General features: G+C 35.7%; 1 protein-coding gene across 1 annotated transcript in view; it reads right to left on the bottom strand.

The window, feature by feature from the left end:
- KDM7A (lysine (K)-specific demethylase 7A) overlaps positions 1 to 18,875 on the bottom strand; it is a gene marked incomplete at its 5' end in the record, with an annotated part of 38,571 nt that extends 19,696 nt beyond the window's left edge. Inside the window, 9 exons of the mRNA XM_009333044.1 lie at positions 474 to 565; positions 3,711 to 3,817; positions 4,545 to 4,632; positions 8,148 to 8,310; positions 9,003 to 9,189; positions 9,465 to 9,606; positions 11,468 to 11,628; positions 12,507 to 12,624; positions 18,776 to 18,875. Of these exons, the coding sequence (XP_009331319.1) occupies positions 474 to 565; positions 3,711 to 3,817; positions 4,545 to 4,632; positions 8,148 to 8,310; positions 9,003 to 9,189; positions 9,465 to 9,606; positions 11,468 to 11,628; positions 12,507 to 12,624; positions 18,776 to 18,875 (1,158 nt within the window). The remainder of the gene's footprint in view (positions 1 to 473; positions 566 to 3,710; positions 3,818 to 4,544; positions 4,633 to 8,147; positions 8,311 to 9,002; positions 9,190 to 9,464; positions 9,607 to 11,467; positions 11,629 to 12,506; positions 12,625 to 18,775) is intronic.
- Positions 18,876 to 19,520: the final 645 nt, after the last annotated feature.

The raw sequence follows: 19,520 nt of genomic DNA, 5'->3' as shown, positions 1-19,520 counted from the left end.
CTGAAGTTAATATCCTCATCTGAATCTAAACCAACTCTTCAGCAATACAGGTGTACCTGAAATGTGCTCTCCAAAGCACTGACATTAATGGAAAATGCTAAATATCAGGGCATTCCATCCCTCCATTGCCTCAGACTAGAATGAATCAACCATATAAGCAGATTTGTTAGAAAAAAGCCCCACCTTATCAGCTTATCCTCTAGCATTCTTATCCCATCCTGAGGTGAAGCAAGATTCTACTTCTGCCAGCTACAATACAAGAGCTTATTAATTGGTCTAAAAAGACTATTATCATGGAATATAAAACCGTCATGATTCTTCCCCAGATCAGCAGTACATAACTCTCCATAGAGTCTTTCAGTACTCATTAACAGATAAAAATAATCTTAAACTTTAAAAGGGCACAGACCTTCACTTACTTCTAAATCAAAACAGAGCTCACCAAAATAGCAAACAAAATCACTTATACTTACTTCTTTTTTCATCCATAATTTTAAAGCAGTAAGTAAAGCCTTCACTCCTTGCACTAAATAGCTTGGAGGCTGGAAACCATCTTCCCTCAGTTCTAAAAAGGATACAGATACCAATTTAGAAACACACTAACAGTGAAAACAATAGAATGATACCTACCCTTCAGCGAATAAAGTTGCCATTACGCAAGAGCACAAAAAAGGAAAAATTGTGCAAGCAAATGAAACATGACATCCTGTACTTGTGTGCATACTGTAACAAAAAAAACAACCCAACCCTAAAGTGATTCTACATAGAATCTTCTTTTTTTGACTTATTCTTGGGTGAATTAGGGATAGTTTACAACATACTAAAGGTCAATTAGGACAAAACAGATCTAAAATACAGAACAATGGAAAACATATTTGAAGAAAGAAATCACTTTTATTTCATTGAGAAATATTTTAGTCAAAGGGGACCAGAAGGATGTGGGATGTATCTCTAAATTAGAATTCCTATTGCTTATTCCCATACATACAGAAAACAGTTCACACTAGCACGCTTCCACTCCCCAAACATTTTCTGTCACCCTTCCAAACATCACAGTTCTCCCTCACACAGTTTACATCATTTTTCTTCCCAAAATCAAAGGGGATGGGGGATGAAAAAAATCACTCTGCTACAGAAGCTTCTCTTCTTAAGAAAGCTGGTGCTCCCAAGTGATTGCAATTCCTTTTCAACTTTCTCATTTCCTTCATGGGGAAAAAAAGGGAAAAGACAAATCCTCCATAAAGAGTCAAAAGTAGATTGCAACCTCTCCCCATGTTCCTGACAAATATTTCCACTTGTCAACAGCAGATGGACCAACACTATAATTATTTGGCTCATTTTATTCCCTTAAAAGAATACACTAATAAAACACTATTTTTATGGATAATGTATTAGTCTGCTGGCAGAAAAAGGGAAGTTCTGTTACTAAACAGCCATTCTTCCCTTCAAGACGCCTCCTACTTGTTAAAGGGCATGAGAAGGAGTGGCAGGCCTTTGAGTTGCAGTGGAAGTCTTTCTGTACACTAGCTGACTCAGTTGATAAAATTTTGAGAATACAACACAGCACCACAGGCTGGATTTTTTAGCTGCAATAGAAAAGACTGCATGACATAAGAGTAATCAAAATTAATGAGTATTGGATAGATGAGTAAGTTACCTATTCTGAAGCCCAAGAACTATGAAGAAAAAAAGTTTAGGTAAATGCCACAACACTTAAGAGTATCATAAAACACTTCTTGCCAATGACAAGATAAAACCAAAATGTTTCTGACCCTGTTATCATTTTATAAAATGAACCAGAAAGATACATTGTGCTGATTTTGCTTACTGACCTGAATTTCACATAAAGTACTGCTAAAAACCATGCACTCAACATTTTACAAGTTGGTCATCACCATTACCTTTCACAACTGAACTGGTATCATCCCTTATTTATAAAACAAAGGATTCTGACTGGTAAACACCTAATTCACATGAGTCTTGCTGCCAAAGCCCAACATAATCGTCACTCTATCCATGGAAACCTCAATTTTGATTTTTTATGATGGGTTTATAGATCATAGCATTGGTCTGCAACAAAATATCTGCTAAACCATAGATTAAAAATAGCGTGAGAACAAGCTTCATATCCCTCCCCTAAGACACAAGTCACAAGAGGCTCCTAGTCATGTATTCAAGGAGTCATGGGATAAAAAGAGGAGGGAGACGAGCCGGGGGGACAGACAGGGGACATGACTCATAGTTAGCTAGATGATTTAGAAACATATATCCCACTGATTTTCCAGCATGAATACAGCTCCTATGTCTTCTGACCAGTTTATAAATTTTAAGTACGCAGGTATGAGACCAACCAAAGCGAGCTTTCAAGAAGAAAATACTCCTTTTTTGGAAAGAAAAATTTTCTGCAAGTTTGTTCTATTTGGTAAGATTTCTGAGTTGCTTTAAGTTCATCCAGAAACTTTAAATGCTCATTTAGGAAACAAGGGTTGTTCAATGCCTTCATTTGCTGCAAGGAGAACAGATCCATTTTCAATAACAGTGACTATTTTCATATTTGAAAAATGTTACGTGAGATTCTGATCTCTTCCAAACCAGAAGCCTGAATTCAGCAGCCTCCTTCAAAGGTTGATTTCTCTCCTTTGAAATGCATCATTTGGAATATGACATTTATTATTAAGATTAAATAGAGCAGGCAGAGGGCAAAATATTTGAGGAAAAGAAGGTGCAGTCAGACAGGCGCTCTCTCAAGCTCAATTATACATGGGTACAGATATAGGAATTACTGGACTAGATGAGGAAGTTTGGAAAGGACCGTCAACTGTCAAGAACAAGAGGCTGTTGAGATGTCTATTGGTAAGCACTGATATAAATGATTTAACACAGCTCATAGGAACTGATGCATCTTTCCTACAAAACCCCTCACAGGCACCTTTCCCTTAACAAAGAGCAGAAGACAACAGGTAGTTTGACTGAAAAGGTCAAAGAAAATTGTAGAAGTGCAAGAAAACCTCTTCAATTCAGCTATGAAGCCACCAAGAAGAAACCCACAGATACAAGTCGGTGGGATCATTTAGACGGTCATTTGCTGAAAGAAAGAGAGAAAGGCTAAGGGTACTCAAAGATCTTAAATGATATGGAAGAAGCCCGAGTGAAAAACTGATACCATTGAAGTAAGTTTCCTATCTTCCTTAACAAGGTATTCTTAACAGATAACGGCAAATTAATCCTATTTGGTTGGGAGTATAATTGCACTGTGTCAGGATCTCAGAGACTCTGTCTTGATAATCTAGAATATTTTCATTGACCAGATACATCATCAGCATTGGATGAAACACACTAATAAAATTGTTCAAAGGTTCCAGCAGCATGCTACAAAGTGTAAAGTTACACGCATCACCAAGTGCACTAAGATTTCTGTACAGCACAAGTTACCCTAGAAACCTTTAATCACCAAAGTAGTTTTCAGAAAGATCATTTACTAAAACCAAGAACTGCTTGGATCTAGAACTGTCACAGTGCACAGCATTGGCTAAAATCTGGTTAAAAAATAATGTGACTTTTCCAAAAAAAGGAATTCAAGTCTGGTTTTCCAGCTTAAAAAGTTTCCTCTGCAGTATAATTTTCTCCATTATCAATGGGGGGGGGACACACAGGGGACCATCGGGGGAAGGCAGACACCTGTATATCTCTTAAAACAAAACAAGGATTACCTTTCAATGTTTCCAGCAAGTTTTTGGCCACAAACCAACAGATGGCTTCAAAGAACGGAAATTTGAAAAGATCTGGGGTTTTTAGCCTCTTCTCCATTTCATAACACCTGAATAAATAGAAACATCACAAAACGTGAATATTTTAATTATCAAATTCACTATTCAACTATGTAATCATTCAAATTGACACAATGTCCAAAATAAAATAAAATAGCCATGGCCATGATAAATAAAAGAAGTCAAGTACCACATAGTTAAATCCCAACAAGACCACAGACAAGATTGAACTCTGGTCTCATCCAGGCTCTGACCTTATCAAGTTTGACTGCGGCACTTCTAAGAATAATGTTGGACTTCATAAAACTAGGATACAAACCCAATGTGTGATCTTTTAACAGATGGAATTTTATCAGGATTCCACTGTAATAAATAAAAACAATATGTTTAGAAGACAGCTCCACATCTTGGACAAAAACTAAATACAGCTGCCCTTAGAGCAATGCTGACTTGAGGACGTTCATTTCAACTCAGTGTCGCACACCTGGGCTTGCTCAGTTTTGTTTCACTCACTCACACTAATCTCCAAAGCAGAGTTTTTCTTTTTTTTTTCCTTTTATTCACTTAAATTATTGCATATCCTTCATTTTGCTTTTGAAACAAACTTTGCAGAAGTGAAATAAGAGTGTGTGCTTGACACAGTCTAACTGAAAATGCCACTATTATCTGTTTGAGAGCCTGTACCGATTTGATCCTGGTTAAGAGCATGAAGAAAAATATCTATTAAAAGAATATCCTACTTACTGAGGAAAAGGTACAGGAAGAGCTGAGACTAACCTGAGCTGCATGCCAATATTGAGGTTGTGCAAAAAGTTTCCTCCAAAAGCCATACAATCCTGAGATGTGAGCACAGCATGAATCCAGCCTGAAATGACAGATTCTGAAACTTAATACATACATGTAAATTATTCTAAAACACTTTTTAAATATATATATAAGTAAAAATGCTGTACCTGGAAACAAAAAAGCAAACAAATTTGTATTCTGTGCTAGGAACAAGTAATCTAAATTTTAATAACATGTAAATTACAGTGTTTCAGAAATCTAGTCGAACTGTAGTTTTCTGAAGGAGTTAAGATTAAGACATTTTTTACTGGGGTGGGAGGAAATGAAAGACTGCCAGTGATTTTTCAAAGTAAAAATTCCCAAAAGTTTTCCCTCTAATCAAAAAAAATAAGCAAGTCAGGAGAGGAAAAACATACTGAACAAAAGATAAAGTCATAAAAATAAAATAGGAATTATATTACTTTCAATATTTACGTGTTGCTTAGAGTAACTGAGCTGTTTGCACAACATAAAAAAATCATTTAGCAATACGGAAGTTTTTCAGATAGGAATTCAGAAGCAGTTCCATTAATTATTCTAAATACAGTCATCCTAATTCCAGTGAAATTATGATCAGTTTAAAACCCAGTCTAGGCACTTTGACTATATAAAATTGTCACATAATTGAAATATTGTCCTTGTGAACTCCAGTATTCAACACGGCAAAGCATGACCAACATTATGCTATCAATCTAGCTGATTACTACTGGATAATTTCAAGTAAGTACACAAAAGAACATATGATATTAGCTTCCCAATTAAAAAGAGTTACCTTTAAAATTTATACAGTGCAGCTTTAATGTAAATAAACTACCAATAGAGTTTCTTCTTTCAAGATTTTTTTTCTGATTTTGCATGCATACGGGTGATCTTTTGACAAAAGATGAGTTGGCCACACATTCGCGGATTACTTCATGGTTTGACTGGGTGTAGGCAATATGTACAAACACAGGAAGCTCCCCAGCTTGAGGCAAGATCAGACCAAATCACAAGCAACTACATATTGCAAACTACCATTAAATCAATGCCTTAATTCACTTAAGAACAACCAGTTCTAGTTGTTGTAGTATCACACGTAAAAAGACCTGAAACCTAGCAATGACGCTGACTAAGCAACATGCCTACTACGTAGCCTGGAAAGGAAGTAAGTTGCAGAATGGTATATGAGAGAATGTAGAATACAATGGCACATGCAACCTAAGGGTTTTTTTTTTATTAATATATTATACATTGTTCAGTTTTACTTCTGTTCTTTGAGAAGTGCAGTGCAATGAAGATTGCCTTGTATTACCAGTTGCATTTTGCATTTGTTAATATGGTTTCAATTTTTCACTTATCATCATCATCACCACAGTAGAGGAATAGCTCTGACTCTCCAAGGAATATGTGTATTTCAATCCTTTAAACACACATCTCCCCAGACACTGACAAAAATGACAACAAAGCCTCCTCACTGTTGCATCAACACCAAGGATTTTTATGGCATGCCTGTATCAACTAAAGGATTTCTTTTTTTTTTTTTTTTTTTTACATACCTACTTGCTATTTTTATATTGTAGTTTTGATCAAGGTCTATGTAACAAGGCAAGAAAATTTGGTGTAGACCACACAGGATATCTTGAATAATATTTAAATACTCTCAAGAGCCTCCCAGTAGGTGCAATTCATCTACACGCAAGATTAATTTTAAATCAGAAGTCTACTCTGAACACATTTCAGAGATTATAAAATAATGATGACATCCACTAGCATCAGTGCAAGCAGGAACAGCAAAAGTGGTTTTCAGTAGAGATCGGGTGGGGAGGGGTAGGGGGGGTTAAAGCCTTTAATCAGTCTTACAGTATTTCCCATTTTTTAAACGCCCATCTTGAAACCTAGTTTAATTTATTGGTTCTTACACTATACTCCATCATATGTTTACGTGTGTATACACATACACACATGTGTATATACACATTTACATTGAAAAGTACCATTTTGTGTGTATATACACACAAATACACATATACATTAGAAATTATCTTTTTATGATACTTTTCTTTTTGGCCACATCATAGTGGGAGCTCAGATTTAGCTGATTATTTGGGAAGCAGTAACTATCTCCAAAGATCTATGGGTCACAACTTATTAAGAACTTAAAAAGCTCTTCATTCTGTAATTCTGCTTTCTTTGTTCATAGATGTATGACCTTACACTTAGATAAAAGGAAAACTAACGTCATCTCTTGCCAAAAATATATGGTTTCAAAAAGCTCTGGGTGTTCAGAAATGTTAAGTGCATATATAGCTCCTTACCATGTAGTATTTATTCTGCACAAGCCATGAACTAGAACAGTAAACACTAAACCTCACAGGTAGAGAACTGAGCTATGAGAAAAATGTAGTCGTCTGTCTAGGAAGTCCATGACAGAGTAAGGTACTGAACATAATCTTCAAGGTTTATTCCAGAAGTAGAATCATGCACCATTTTCCTTTTCTGTGTATGTAAAGCTTCCTTCCCCAAAAAAAGGAAGACAGTACCCAGTACAAATCTTTAATTATAAAATAATAAAAAGTACTTATATGGATGGGCTGGAGAAGTGAAAATATAAGAAATTAACTGCCACTCGCTTTATTGGCAAAACATGGTTTGATTTATTAAAGACTTCTAAGTTTATGGTATTTGGGACTTTGGGGTGGTGGTGGTGGTGCATTTTGTTTGGAGGATTTTTCTGTTTTTTTTAAATAGATAAAGAAGTTTAATTGTCTTGGTGTTTCTCATTTCTTAAAAACGTACTGTAATTTATCAGATGCTATTAGGTGACGGCTACAAGAAATGTTGTTAAAGAAAATCAGAAGAGACCATGCCTCTGCTTTATTTTTAAAGGAAGATGCTGAAATGAATTTATGAGCTCTAGAGTTTCATAAACTATATCTACAAATATCCTTTTATTTTTAATAAAAGGAATTAACACATGAATTCAATTATATATTCTTCAATTTTATTTAGGGACACTTTCATTTTGATTCAGAGAGTCTCCACAGGCTCCACCACAGTTTAGATGTCCTGCTGACAGAAAACAAAAAATGAAGAAAAAAAGGAAAAAAAACCACCCACAAAAACCAAAAAAAACCAAACCAAAAACTTTTTATTTTTAATCCTCTAGCCTACAGCATAAGAAGTTTATGATGTTTTTGTAATAATTTTGCCTAGTAGGTCTTACAATATTCAAAAGCTTTACAATCAAAATTGTATTATAAAATTAAGGTAAGAATTCAGTCTGCATATCTATCATGGTGAACAATGTGTGTTCTATGAATTGGAACTATTTGGAACTATATCCAAATTAAGCTTTAATTTGTTGTCTTATAATTGGGTAACAAACACCCTTTCTTTCCATGGTAACTGTTACTACTGTCAGGCACTCTAAAAAGCTAATTACTTGTTTTGAAAATCTAAATTTCTATATTTTTTATTATTCTCTCTTATCCAAAATTTTAGGAGAAACCAAATGTTGATAGCATGTTTAATCACCCGGGATTGTGTTAAGTCCTAGTAATAAGGGTAAAATCTTACCTGTTGGAACAAATAAAGTGTGTCCTTGCTTCACAACACATTTATAACATTTGTCAACCTTGTCCCCAAAATATACTTCACTCTGGGTGACAGATGAACTCCAAGACTCATACAGAGCCAAATTTTCATCAGTGGGCTTGATCAAGTAGAATATCTTCTCACCCTATTAAACAAAAAAATCAAATAAATAAATGAATGTCCTCCTGGAGGCATACTACAACCTCTGAGTCATTCCTAATAAAGTAACAGATTGATCTAAATGGTAAGTATTCCATACTTCCACTATGGAACACTGGGGCTTCCTAGCCCCAGTGTTTCACAATTGTAATCCACCAAAAGCTTAGTCAATAGTACACTAACCAGTTGTAGTCTTGTGACGTAACAGAAGCAAACAAACCAACCAAAACTTTTCATTGGAGTATAAAAAATTCCAGCTTTTATAAACGATTTATGGATATGTGCACACATGCCAAATGAGAAAGCATAAAATGAAACCACTTTGCCTCTTCGATGATGTATACATGGTCAAAGTTTGTTAGAAGAATAAAAAGTTAAGTACGTCAATGATTTTCATTCAATTCATTTTTTCATACTAAAACCTCACTATATCACCTACCAGTCTATTAAAATGATCAGTCAACCAATTATAGTCTAGAAGTCACCAACGGCATGCTAAAATAAAAGCATAAAAATGCAACACCAACAATCAGTAATTCACTTTCCAATTCCTCCCCTGGCATTTTAAGCACAAAATTTCATACACATGATAATTCTAAACAGGTGATAATGCCATGGCAGAAAGCTGCACACTGAATAAATTGTTTCGCACAGTCACAAATCAAGAAGCCTTCATACCCAGAGAACATGGTACCAGACTGATGTTCCTCCAAAATCAATATGAAAATCAGTATAGCTGTCCTGGACACCCATCAAGCAATACTTCTGAACAAAAGGCTTAGGGAAGACAGAATCATCTGGCCAATAATTTTCCACCCATGAAAGCTTTCTGGCAATATCTGGTACTTCCACTAATTCAGACATCCTTTAAAACAAACAAACAAACAAACAAACAAGAACCATAAATATGATCAAGAGTAAGCACATCTCTTTTTAAATGACAGCTTTAAATTTGCTTCCTACAAAGTTATTACTTATGAATTAATAAAAATGTTTTATACCCACATTACATCACAGTAGCTGTCTACTTAAAACACGCAGCCTCCTATCTTTCCCACTACAGACATTATATTCCTATACATACTGTTCAACTTGGTGAAAACCACTTCCTACGTTCAAGGAATTGAAGTTGATACTCACTTTGTGTCCGAGAATTCCAGGCTGATCACATTCAATACTTTTGGTCGGTCAGGATTTGTGAAATATTTAATATAATTATGGAGCTTCATTTTACTGTCTGCTTGTCTTGCTACATCTATTACATCTATCACTTTGTCACCACCTGTGAAAAATAGGATGACTTTCTTAAATCTATCGCAGGCAAAAACAGCCAATTAAGGTGTTTAAGAGAAATTTAACTTTTTTCAGCCTTTATCAAAACATTTCTGCACAAAAACTCCACTACTACCAGCATTCTCTTGGAACAGAGACAGATCAGTATAAACCAACTTTTTATCAGGTCTAACTTTAATTGCTATAATCAGCTAAGGACAGAACTGAAACCACTCTAAAAATAAATCCTCTCCCCTGTGGTTAACCAAAAAGAAAAAGAGCAGTATAGGATGACTGCAACTGGTTTAAAAAAAAAAATTGGGTTTGTGGCTGCAATTGGAAAGACCAGCGTAGAGAAAGTTATCGAGACAGATTTATTCCTCACTCTTCCTACTAATCATCACCACAGCACTTGAATATTTAACACAAGGACCACTAGGAACTCTTTACCAATAATAAAACCTACTGCTCACAGCTTGTAATTCTTAGCAAACAGCACTAAACTTGTGCCATAATTGGTAAGTTTTTAATGTTAAAAACTATGCAGGTACTCCTTTGCAGACATTCTACAAGCCCACCCCACCCTCCTTATATACATGCATAACTTTTAAGCACACAGTAATTTCATTGAATAATTAAGTCATGAATGTGCTTCATTTCTGAAGACAACAAGGACTGGTTTACACATCGCATATTTTAAAGTGATACACCTGTAGAACTAGACAGGCAAGAAGCAACCTTTAGCCAAGAGAAAGGACTAACGATGACATTATAATAGCAATTGGTTTATGCCCACTTAGTTATACAACAGTCAAATCTGACAATTAATTTTGGAATGCTGGAATGTATCTAGACGTACAATATAATCACAATTACTTTAAAATTGCAAGTTAGTATCATCTTGATAAATTCCAGTTGGAATAGTTTTTATTCAGTTTTCTTATTTTTAATTTCAATAATAGAAAGGTAAATCTGTGGCCAGACCAAGTTTCTCTCTGAATCTGAAGAGGCAGTATTCCAAAAGAAAAGATTCATAAGTATCAAAATGATAGTCACACTTTAAAGCAGAACACATTACTGTTTATAACCATCATAATGGTAACAACATTCCATATACTACATATTTCCTCTATTCTGGTGCCACTGTAAAATGCTGATGGACAGAAAATCTACTTTCAACACACATCATTATATTAGGTTATCGCAAGAACACAGACAAGGACATATACAGACTTCTCAACTGTACTGTATGTTACAGGAAATCTCATGCTGCAATTGGCTCAGTCTCTATTTCACTGTACTGCACCCTTACATGAGGTTGAAACAATTACAGACTGTCAAGAGATCTGATAAGAAAGAAAAGGTCCTTGGGAAGCTCCAGCTCTCACACCGAAGGAAGCCAAGGTAGGAAATTTTCCAGGAAGAAAGATTTAATTCAGAAATGCCAGTTTGCTGAGCCCAAAACATTAAGTTTTGCAATATTCAACCAATGATTAAACTTTATCGATCGCAAGAGTGATTCATTCAATTCTCACAAAAAGAACAATCTTAAAAGTCATTCTACTTCATTGGTTTACAACATGTAGCAGAAAAAAAAACCAACATTCCATGTTTAGCTTGCACCAAAATTAACATGTTTGAAAGTTGAAAGGTAAGGCTGTATTCCTATTACATATCTACCACCCACCCACCACCAACCCCCCCAAAAAAAAGGCAACCATAGCTTTAATTTTACTCTCTGCTAGTCTTCTGGTTAGAAGTAATTCAATTTAGAATATATATTTAGCACCCTGGAAGCTCTTATAATCATGCAAATATTTATTTTGATTTACAGACAGGATCATTTGTAAGTACTCCAGAGTGACTCTTACCTACATAGCGTTCCACATCTAAAACAGAGAAAGTTGGCGGAGGAAGTCTGAGCCCCAGACCATCTAATTTAGGAACCATAATGGGAACATCAAACCCATGTTTCTCCAAGTATCTTTGTGTCAGCTGGCTTCCATGCATTTTCAAAATGACTTCATCAGCACTGGTGGAAAGAAATAATGGAATATTAACAGAAAAGCATCCTCCAAGCACTACTGAAAAAAAGTTATGGTACAGTTTGGGGGATGACAGATGGGAATGGCTACATTTGAATCCAAAAGAAGTGGAACCAGTACTATTATATTAAGCATTTAACTAAAAGACAAAGAAAACTACCTAAACCATCAAGGAAACTTTTATTGTCATGCATAACCTGGGAACTCATAGTCTTCCTATATGACTGAATGCAGTCATTTCAGAGGATGGGGAAAAGGAATTCTCAGAGAAGGCATTAAAGTACATTTTGGTAACAACAACAACAACAAACTCCGTTAAAGAATTGTAAGTCATTGTGTTTCAGTGAGATAGCCAATCACAGACAGCTCAGGATGAAAGTACAACCATGTTTCTCCACTTTTCTCTAAAGCATGTGAGAATGGATAGACTACCAGCTCATACAAATGTTCTGTGTTATTTGGAATGAAACTAAGGACTATTCCTGGACTAGAGGAATAGACAGAGAATATTCTGACAGTTCAGGCACAAAAAAGAAAAACAAAAACCAACCACTCTTGCTACTGCCCCCATTCCCCCACATAAACAAACAAACTCACGAAAACTCAAACCCCCACATCACCCTTTAGCAGTCCCGACAGACAAAATATCCCAGTGCAAAACTGAACAGGGGAAGCTACTGCATGAAAAGGCAAATGTATCCATCTGAAACAGGGATGGAGCAGGGGGGGATTCTAAAGGAGGAGGAAGTCATCCTCAACCTTCATTTTCTGAAGCAGAGAAAGGTTAGTCGCCTCCCCTAAGACACACTCAGCCGACAACGTTTCTCTATTTTTTTCACTGAAATGTGTAAGTAAGCTTCTGTACCTTGGGAAAGAGCGAGCCCGCAGCTGTTTAACGAAGGTCCGTGTTCCAGCCTGCACCGGTTTGGAACCATCATCCAACTCTGTGTAGTCGTGTCTGTGCCAGTTCCTCCTCTTCTTCACTACAAGTTTCAGAACGATTGAACTTTAAGTTAGTTAAATCAGATGGCTCAGATTAGCAGTCATCCCACCAGTGAATCAGACATGCCTCAAATCACATTACTACGATTAACAAACTGTATTGTTTATGCAGGTGACACTATACCTATCTGCAACAAACGGAATCTTCAGGACACCTGACAGTCATTCTCTATACTTCTATAGCTCCTTCTATATGAGAACCTCAGTGCACATTATACAAAGTGATTTAAGACTCCATATCCAGCGCAGCACAAGTAAACAGCAGCAGCCTGAAAGTTGTCCAAATCTAAAAAGTCAGCAACAAAACTAGAAGTAGAACTTTAATTCCCTAAAGCTCAACTTTTTTTTTTTTTTTTTTTTTTTTAAATAAACAGAACAATTGTACCTCTTCAAGATCCACAGACTTCATTTTATTTATTAACACAGAATCAACAGGACCTAATCCCATTGTGGTATCTCACCATATGAGCATACCCATATCCAGTCTCTCCACTACTATTCACTACCGTATGCTGTTCAAACCTAAACCACCTTTCTTTTATCCACTGCTTATGTCTCCTTAACAGTTCTGGGCGTAAACAGTTTTAGGCGTAAACTGTTTTGAGTAGGTGTGATCTTTACTATGCAAGCACAATACACATAACTTAAGCATTGCACCCCAAAACAATCAACTTCTGAGTTGTTTGAAACTTTAATGCACTATTACAACATTATTAATAAAGAACAAAGGATAAATTTATGTTCTATTACAATTTTGGAAATCTGAAACTGATAGTTCAATAGCAACTAAATTGCATTTTTAACAGTTCCCTATACTTAAAGGGCCAAGGAAAATGAAAAACCAGACATTTTCCTAAGAACTGTTGTGTTGGTCTCCTCATGACAAATGACAGATACACAAATGAGGGAAAAAAAAAAAAACTATTTTCATAGAATCATAGAATGGTTTGGGTTGGAAGGGACCTTTAAGGATCATCTAGTTCCAACCCCCCTGCCATGGGCAGGGATATCTTTCACTAGACCTCGTTGCTCAAAGCCCCCTCCAACCTGGCCTTGAACACTTCCAGGGATGGGGCATCCACAGCTTCTTTGGGCAAACTGTTCCAGTGCCTCACCACCCTCATAGTAAAGAATTTCTTCCTTATATCTAATCTAAACCTACCCTCTTTCAGTTTAAAACCGTTATGTCTTGTCCTGTCACTACAGGCCTTGGTAAAAAGTCGTCTTCTTTCTTATAAGCCCCCTTTATATATTGAAAGGCTGTATTTTAGAACATTGTAAGCTGTATGCAGCCTCCCCATTTGAATTTTTTGGCTGTAAGTGAAGCAGAGGACAAAGTGACTTATGATATCATGGTGAACTTACTGCCTGTCTTCAAATTTCCATTATTTCGTGACAAATTATTTCATAATGGGTATTTTATTAATTCATCTTAATCAACCACTCATTTTGTATCTTCATTTATAAAGAACACCACCTCACTGCTTTGAAAAGAAGCCCTCGGTTGTATCATCTATCTGTTTGTTAGCAAAATGCACTTTGGAGCACTTTCTGCCTATACAAAAAAAACTGTCTCTCTTGTCCTCAAACATTCAGCAGGCTGAGAAACCCCATTAAATTCCCAACAGGTGCCTCAGCAAAAAGGACCACCATCTCATCATCTGAGAAAGAAACTCCAACAGTGCTGAACTTGCTACCTTTCTAGTGACTTAACAGCATTTATCATTTACCACACTAAGAAACATACTAAGGGTACAGTAATTTTTAGGTTGCGTTTCAGTTTTTCCTAAAAAAGCCAAACTCTGCTCCACAGCATTAGATAGTTGCTACTGGAAGACCGCCCCAAGAAGATTTACTGAGACCAGATCTATAATTTAACTAATGTTAAGCAGAAATTTAGTTACGTCTGCTGAGGAAACACAGAAGAGGGAAAAGCTACCGTTACTTGTCAACACAAATGGTGTTTTACAGGCATATATAGAACAGCCCGCAATGCAAATATGACACCCAGCTAAACAACTGTATTAATACAAATTTGAACTTTATGGAAGAGCTCAGCCTTAAGTTTACCAAAGTCGTGATGCACCCAAAATCTAAAAAAAGAGCTAGTAATACTGAAAGCACAGCTAACGCTAACAGGAAGCTAAGGATTTAAGAAGGAAAAAAAAAAAAGGTAACTTCTAAAAAGAAAAAAAAAATGCTGCTTCTCCAGAAAAAAATGTTGGTTATATAGGAATAACTGACATCTTATAGTCATTACACATAAGAGGTAATTATTCCTATTGATAAGCTGTTTCCTACAGAAGTGACAAAGTGTACCCTTTAGAAGACATTTAAGAGAATAAACTGACATTTATAGCTATTTGCTAACCTGAAAACCAGTGCTGAAGAGCCTGCTTAATGAGCCAACTATCCAAATACAGTAAAATTTCATAAATAATGAAGCCAGGTTTATTAAGTTTTCAAAGCTATTTTCTCAGTCATAAATAATAATACAAGAAATTAGTGGCTAATACCAATTTGTAACAGAGCAGTTTCTCATAAAATTCACTGCTCTTGTAAGAGCTCATTAAAATTGTAAGATGATACAGCTGCCTAAGAGATTTTATAGCACAAAACCAACTTTTAAAAATCTGTCTTTGCAACACTTGAAAACAAGAAATTAAAGTTGTTCTTTTGCTTTACTTAGTACTTGGCAATGTACATCATCCTTCCATAAGTAAGAGAACACTGAAGAACAGAAAACAGTAATGAAAACTTTTTCTGCTTATGTATCTTTTAATTCTAGAGCTTTTATAACCCATTAAGACATTACAGTAACAGTTGCAAGTAAAATAATTTAACTGAATGGATCCTCACGCTCAAATTAAACCAAAAAACCCCAAACCGCTACGTAAGTTGAAACACACATATATGAAACACACCTCTCCCTCCCAATCACTCCAAACTAGTGGAAGGAACCAGTGTTCACCCTTGCTGTTCCTGAAAACTCAGGCACAACCCTCTGTGACAATACTAAAAATACACACACCAAAAGTACGCTAGACAGTTGCAGGGGGGTTGAGAAAAGGAAAGGAGTGTGCTGGAAGTTTTCATTAAAAGTAAGCAGAAAGCTATTTTTAAATTACATTCCTTGTACACTCAAAACAGTGGGCCAGTAACTGTACCTACTTTAGGCAAACACTATTCCTTGCCGTCTCACACTGCTAGTCTGTTTGTCTCAGAGAACACATGCTAGATTTCAAATGGGGACCATCAAGAGGTATACATCTGTACAATGAGGCCTCAAGTCTTGGAAGTGGTCCTTTAGGTGATTCCCAGTGACCAAAAAGGCAAGAGAATGTTAGCGTAGGAAGACAGAAAAATCTTGAGGAGCATACAGTAAATCATACAATACCACTTCTAAGGCCTGGTACATCATCTGATATTGTCAGCTCAGATCAAACACTGGCATTACTACCACTGTCAAAAAAAAAAACAGGTGGGAGGGTATTTACAGAATTTGAGAAGGTAAAACCAGATTAAGAAAGTAACGTCCTGACACCCACAGTCCTGTTAATATTTACTGTACCTTGTGCTCTCTTAAAGCTCTGGATTCTAGAGTCTAGTGACAGACCTGACTCCCAGCATTGATGCAAATAGAGCATTTTCAGACTTAAGAATCACTGAGAAAACTTTGAAAATAACAAAATATAATATGAAGACTCTAAACCAAATAAGCTAAGAAAACTCCATAGTGTATTACTATTTTTTTAAATCACTTTTTTTAAATTATTTAGGATTTTAGGATTAGTTATTTAGCATTTTACACCCACGGCTGCTTACTAAAGGTCTTGTAAAATTGTTGCTCTTCCAAATCAAGAAGAGGATTTATTTTTGGTTGAAATACAAGAAGAAATTGACTGGTTCTCCTGTATTCATTTGATCTTTACATCTCACTATGCAGTAGCTCTCTTTTCACTATTGGAAATTTTACATAATTAATTTTGTAGGATACTGAAAGTAACCATCCATTTGGTAGTATGAAGTATGTGTTTCTTGTATATTTTTAGTGGATTTTTTGCAGTATATCATTTGATTAGATGGGATTCTATATACATGTCTGCTGAACTCACAGATATACTTGCCCTCTTAAATCAAACAGCTGAATTTTTGTCTCTTTCAAAACTCCTTTAGACAAGGGGATTTTAGAATATGAAGCTGTAAATAAAAATGCTTTTTTTACTTACGTACATAATTTTATATGACTGAAGCACTCTGGAGCATTGCTGCAACACTTGAAGTCATGAGACATTATCAGTCTCTCTAAACACTGAAGTTAGTAGAGCCCAAACCACAAACTATCATAGATTTGATTCTAACAGCTTAGCTGAGAGCAATTAATAAAACTCCAGCTGAAGACATATTTCAACATATCATTTCTGCTTGGGTTGATAAGTCACATGTCTGAAGCTTCCACTAAATCTAGATGATCTACTTACTTGAGGCAATATGAAGAAATAAAGATAATTTTTACCAGAGATTCTTGTCTTTTTTAAAAGGCTTCCAACACAAAAAATCACTCTTATCTCACTGTCAAATTGCTGCAGGTGAGACAGAGCTCGCATTAGAGCTAGCAGCCTCTGCATTACAAGAAAGGTTATTCACAGGCATCACAGTGAAGCATACTAGTTCTCCCAAATAAAGAAAAGACGTTTCAAATTTACTAGTTTATTATTTTGAAAGGCTGATATGACCCCCCTTCTACTCCTCCTCCTAGTCCCTCTATTCCACAGAAAAAACAGGCAGAAAGGTGGGGAAAGAAATGGATGTTATTTGTATTCTGATTTACAGAAGAGACATGCAGATTTTTAACTGCAAATGACAACTGGAATACTAAAAACTACAAGCATGTAAAACAGCATTTATCTTACCTTTTAGCCCCCAACCTAAAAGTAGCTAACCCTGAACTCACATACTATAGAAGATACATATCATGCAACATACATTAATTACATCAATAAGTAATGCTTTATCACTTCGTTCATACTCCATAAACTACCAGTGAGGGTGCAGTGGTTTTAAACTTATTTCTAAATGGTAAATTTGGCTTTGAAAAGATTCTAGATCTTAAGTCACTGCTGACTATAAATCATTACGTGATCTTCAAGTGGGGGAAAAAAAAAAATCACATTAGAAAACACAAATGACCATGACTTAGTGCTTGGAGGTTAGAGACACGCAGTGCACGTCAACATTTTTCAGGTCTGAACATAGAAACTTAATTCATTGTTGGAAAGGTGAAATTCATTTTTACATTGTTTCCTTTTGAGAACAGAAGTCATGGGGAAAAATCTAGGCAGTTGGATAAAGCAGTATCCTTTCAGTAGTTACAGAAAGACAAAAACTGTTTTCTTCAGAATTGCAGTGTTACCAGCTTTCCACTGCAGATCTCTACAGCAAATTTATCTACTGAAAGGAGAACCAACGAACAGGCCTCTCTTGCTGCTCTGTTTCACAGTCTCTTCTGGCAACTCGTAAAATTGCATGAGGAACTTGGTGGAAACTTGTTTATAAATCAGAAACCTGAAATTCAGAGCTGTGTAACTCTCAAGAACATAAATAGAAAAAAAAACAAACACAAAACAAAACCCACAGGAAGTTCATATTCTCAGATTTCAGTGGACTGTTGTGGCATATAGCCTAGAGTCATCAAGAAAGGTAAGACAGCTAACTCCTACATTTTCTCAAAGTTGCCTTCCTATGTATTAGAATTTTTATGATTAAAATTTAGGAACCTTAAGCCATCTTTTGGATTTTCCTTTTATTTTTAACAATGAGTCCCTAATTTTCATTCTCTCACTCTCTGTCAAGTCCAGATTGTTTTCTTCTAGTTCTGTGCACTTTGATTTCTGTAATCCATAGTGTTTGTTTTTATTTTATTCTATCTGCATCTCCAGATCAAGGAACCTTTCAGGACGGTTTATTTTGTTTTGTGGTTTTTTTTATCAGCTCAGAGTTAGTCATGTAGAACCAGTACCTTCTAAATAATCAAACTCATCTTGAATGTTCTTCTGAACAGTCTTTTTCAATTGTACATGGAGAGAAAACAGACTGAAAGTGTAAAATAAGATTTGAACAACCCATACTTACTTAGAGAAGGCCCATGAAGAATTGCACAGTTGGGACAATGGTATAGATCAATGTCAACAGCATGGTGCTCCTCTACCCCAACGCAGCTGGAATAGTATTTTTAAAATGTTAATGAGAATACATGCAAGACTTATTTTTCAAGCTAAAAAAATGATTAAATCTTAAGTCTTTACCAGAACATGCTTAGTCTACAAAATCGTCATGAGATACCAAATCATCTCAACTACTGGGTTGCCACACAAATTTTGAGTAATGATTTATCACTGAACAAAGAATGCCATTTTTTTTTTTAAGTCATAAAAAGGAAACAAGAATCGAATTTCTTTAAAAATGAGTCCACAATATATACCATTACCCCTCATCCCCCCAAAAAGCTTTGATCCTAATTACAGGAAACAGTTTATGCAAAATCATTCAAGCAATTTTCCTTATAAAAGTTATGATTTCAAAAAAATTCTGAAGTCTATATGCTGTCAATTTATAGTAGCCATCACGGATTTTTTTCTTGGTTTCTCCTTTTTTTTTTTTTTCTGCAAAAACCACATAACTGACTTCTACCCCCCAAGACAAATCAATGAAGAATACTTTCATGTTCTTCCTGAAATTACAGTACTAGCTATGTAAATTACACACAGGACCACACAAATCACTCTGTAGCAGTGTTTTTGTTTTAAAATAGCAACAAGTATTTCAAAGAGCACTTGAGAGTTGTAATGTTTTCCCGGTGCACATTTTTTCCCAGATA

This window comes from Pygoscelis adeliae, unplaced genomic scaffold (genome assembly GCF_000699105.1).
Source record: "Pygoscelis adeliae isolate BGI_AS28 unplaced genomic scaffold, ASM69910v1 Scaffold38, whole genome shotgun sequence".
Lineage (NCBI taxonomy): Eukaryota > Metazoa > Chordata > Aves > Sphenisciformes > Spheniscidae > Pygoscelis > Pygoscelis adeliae.
This window is presented reverse-complemented; position numbering and strand designations above follow the sequence as displayed.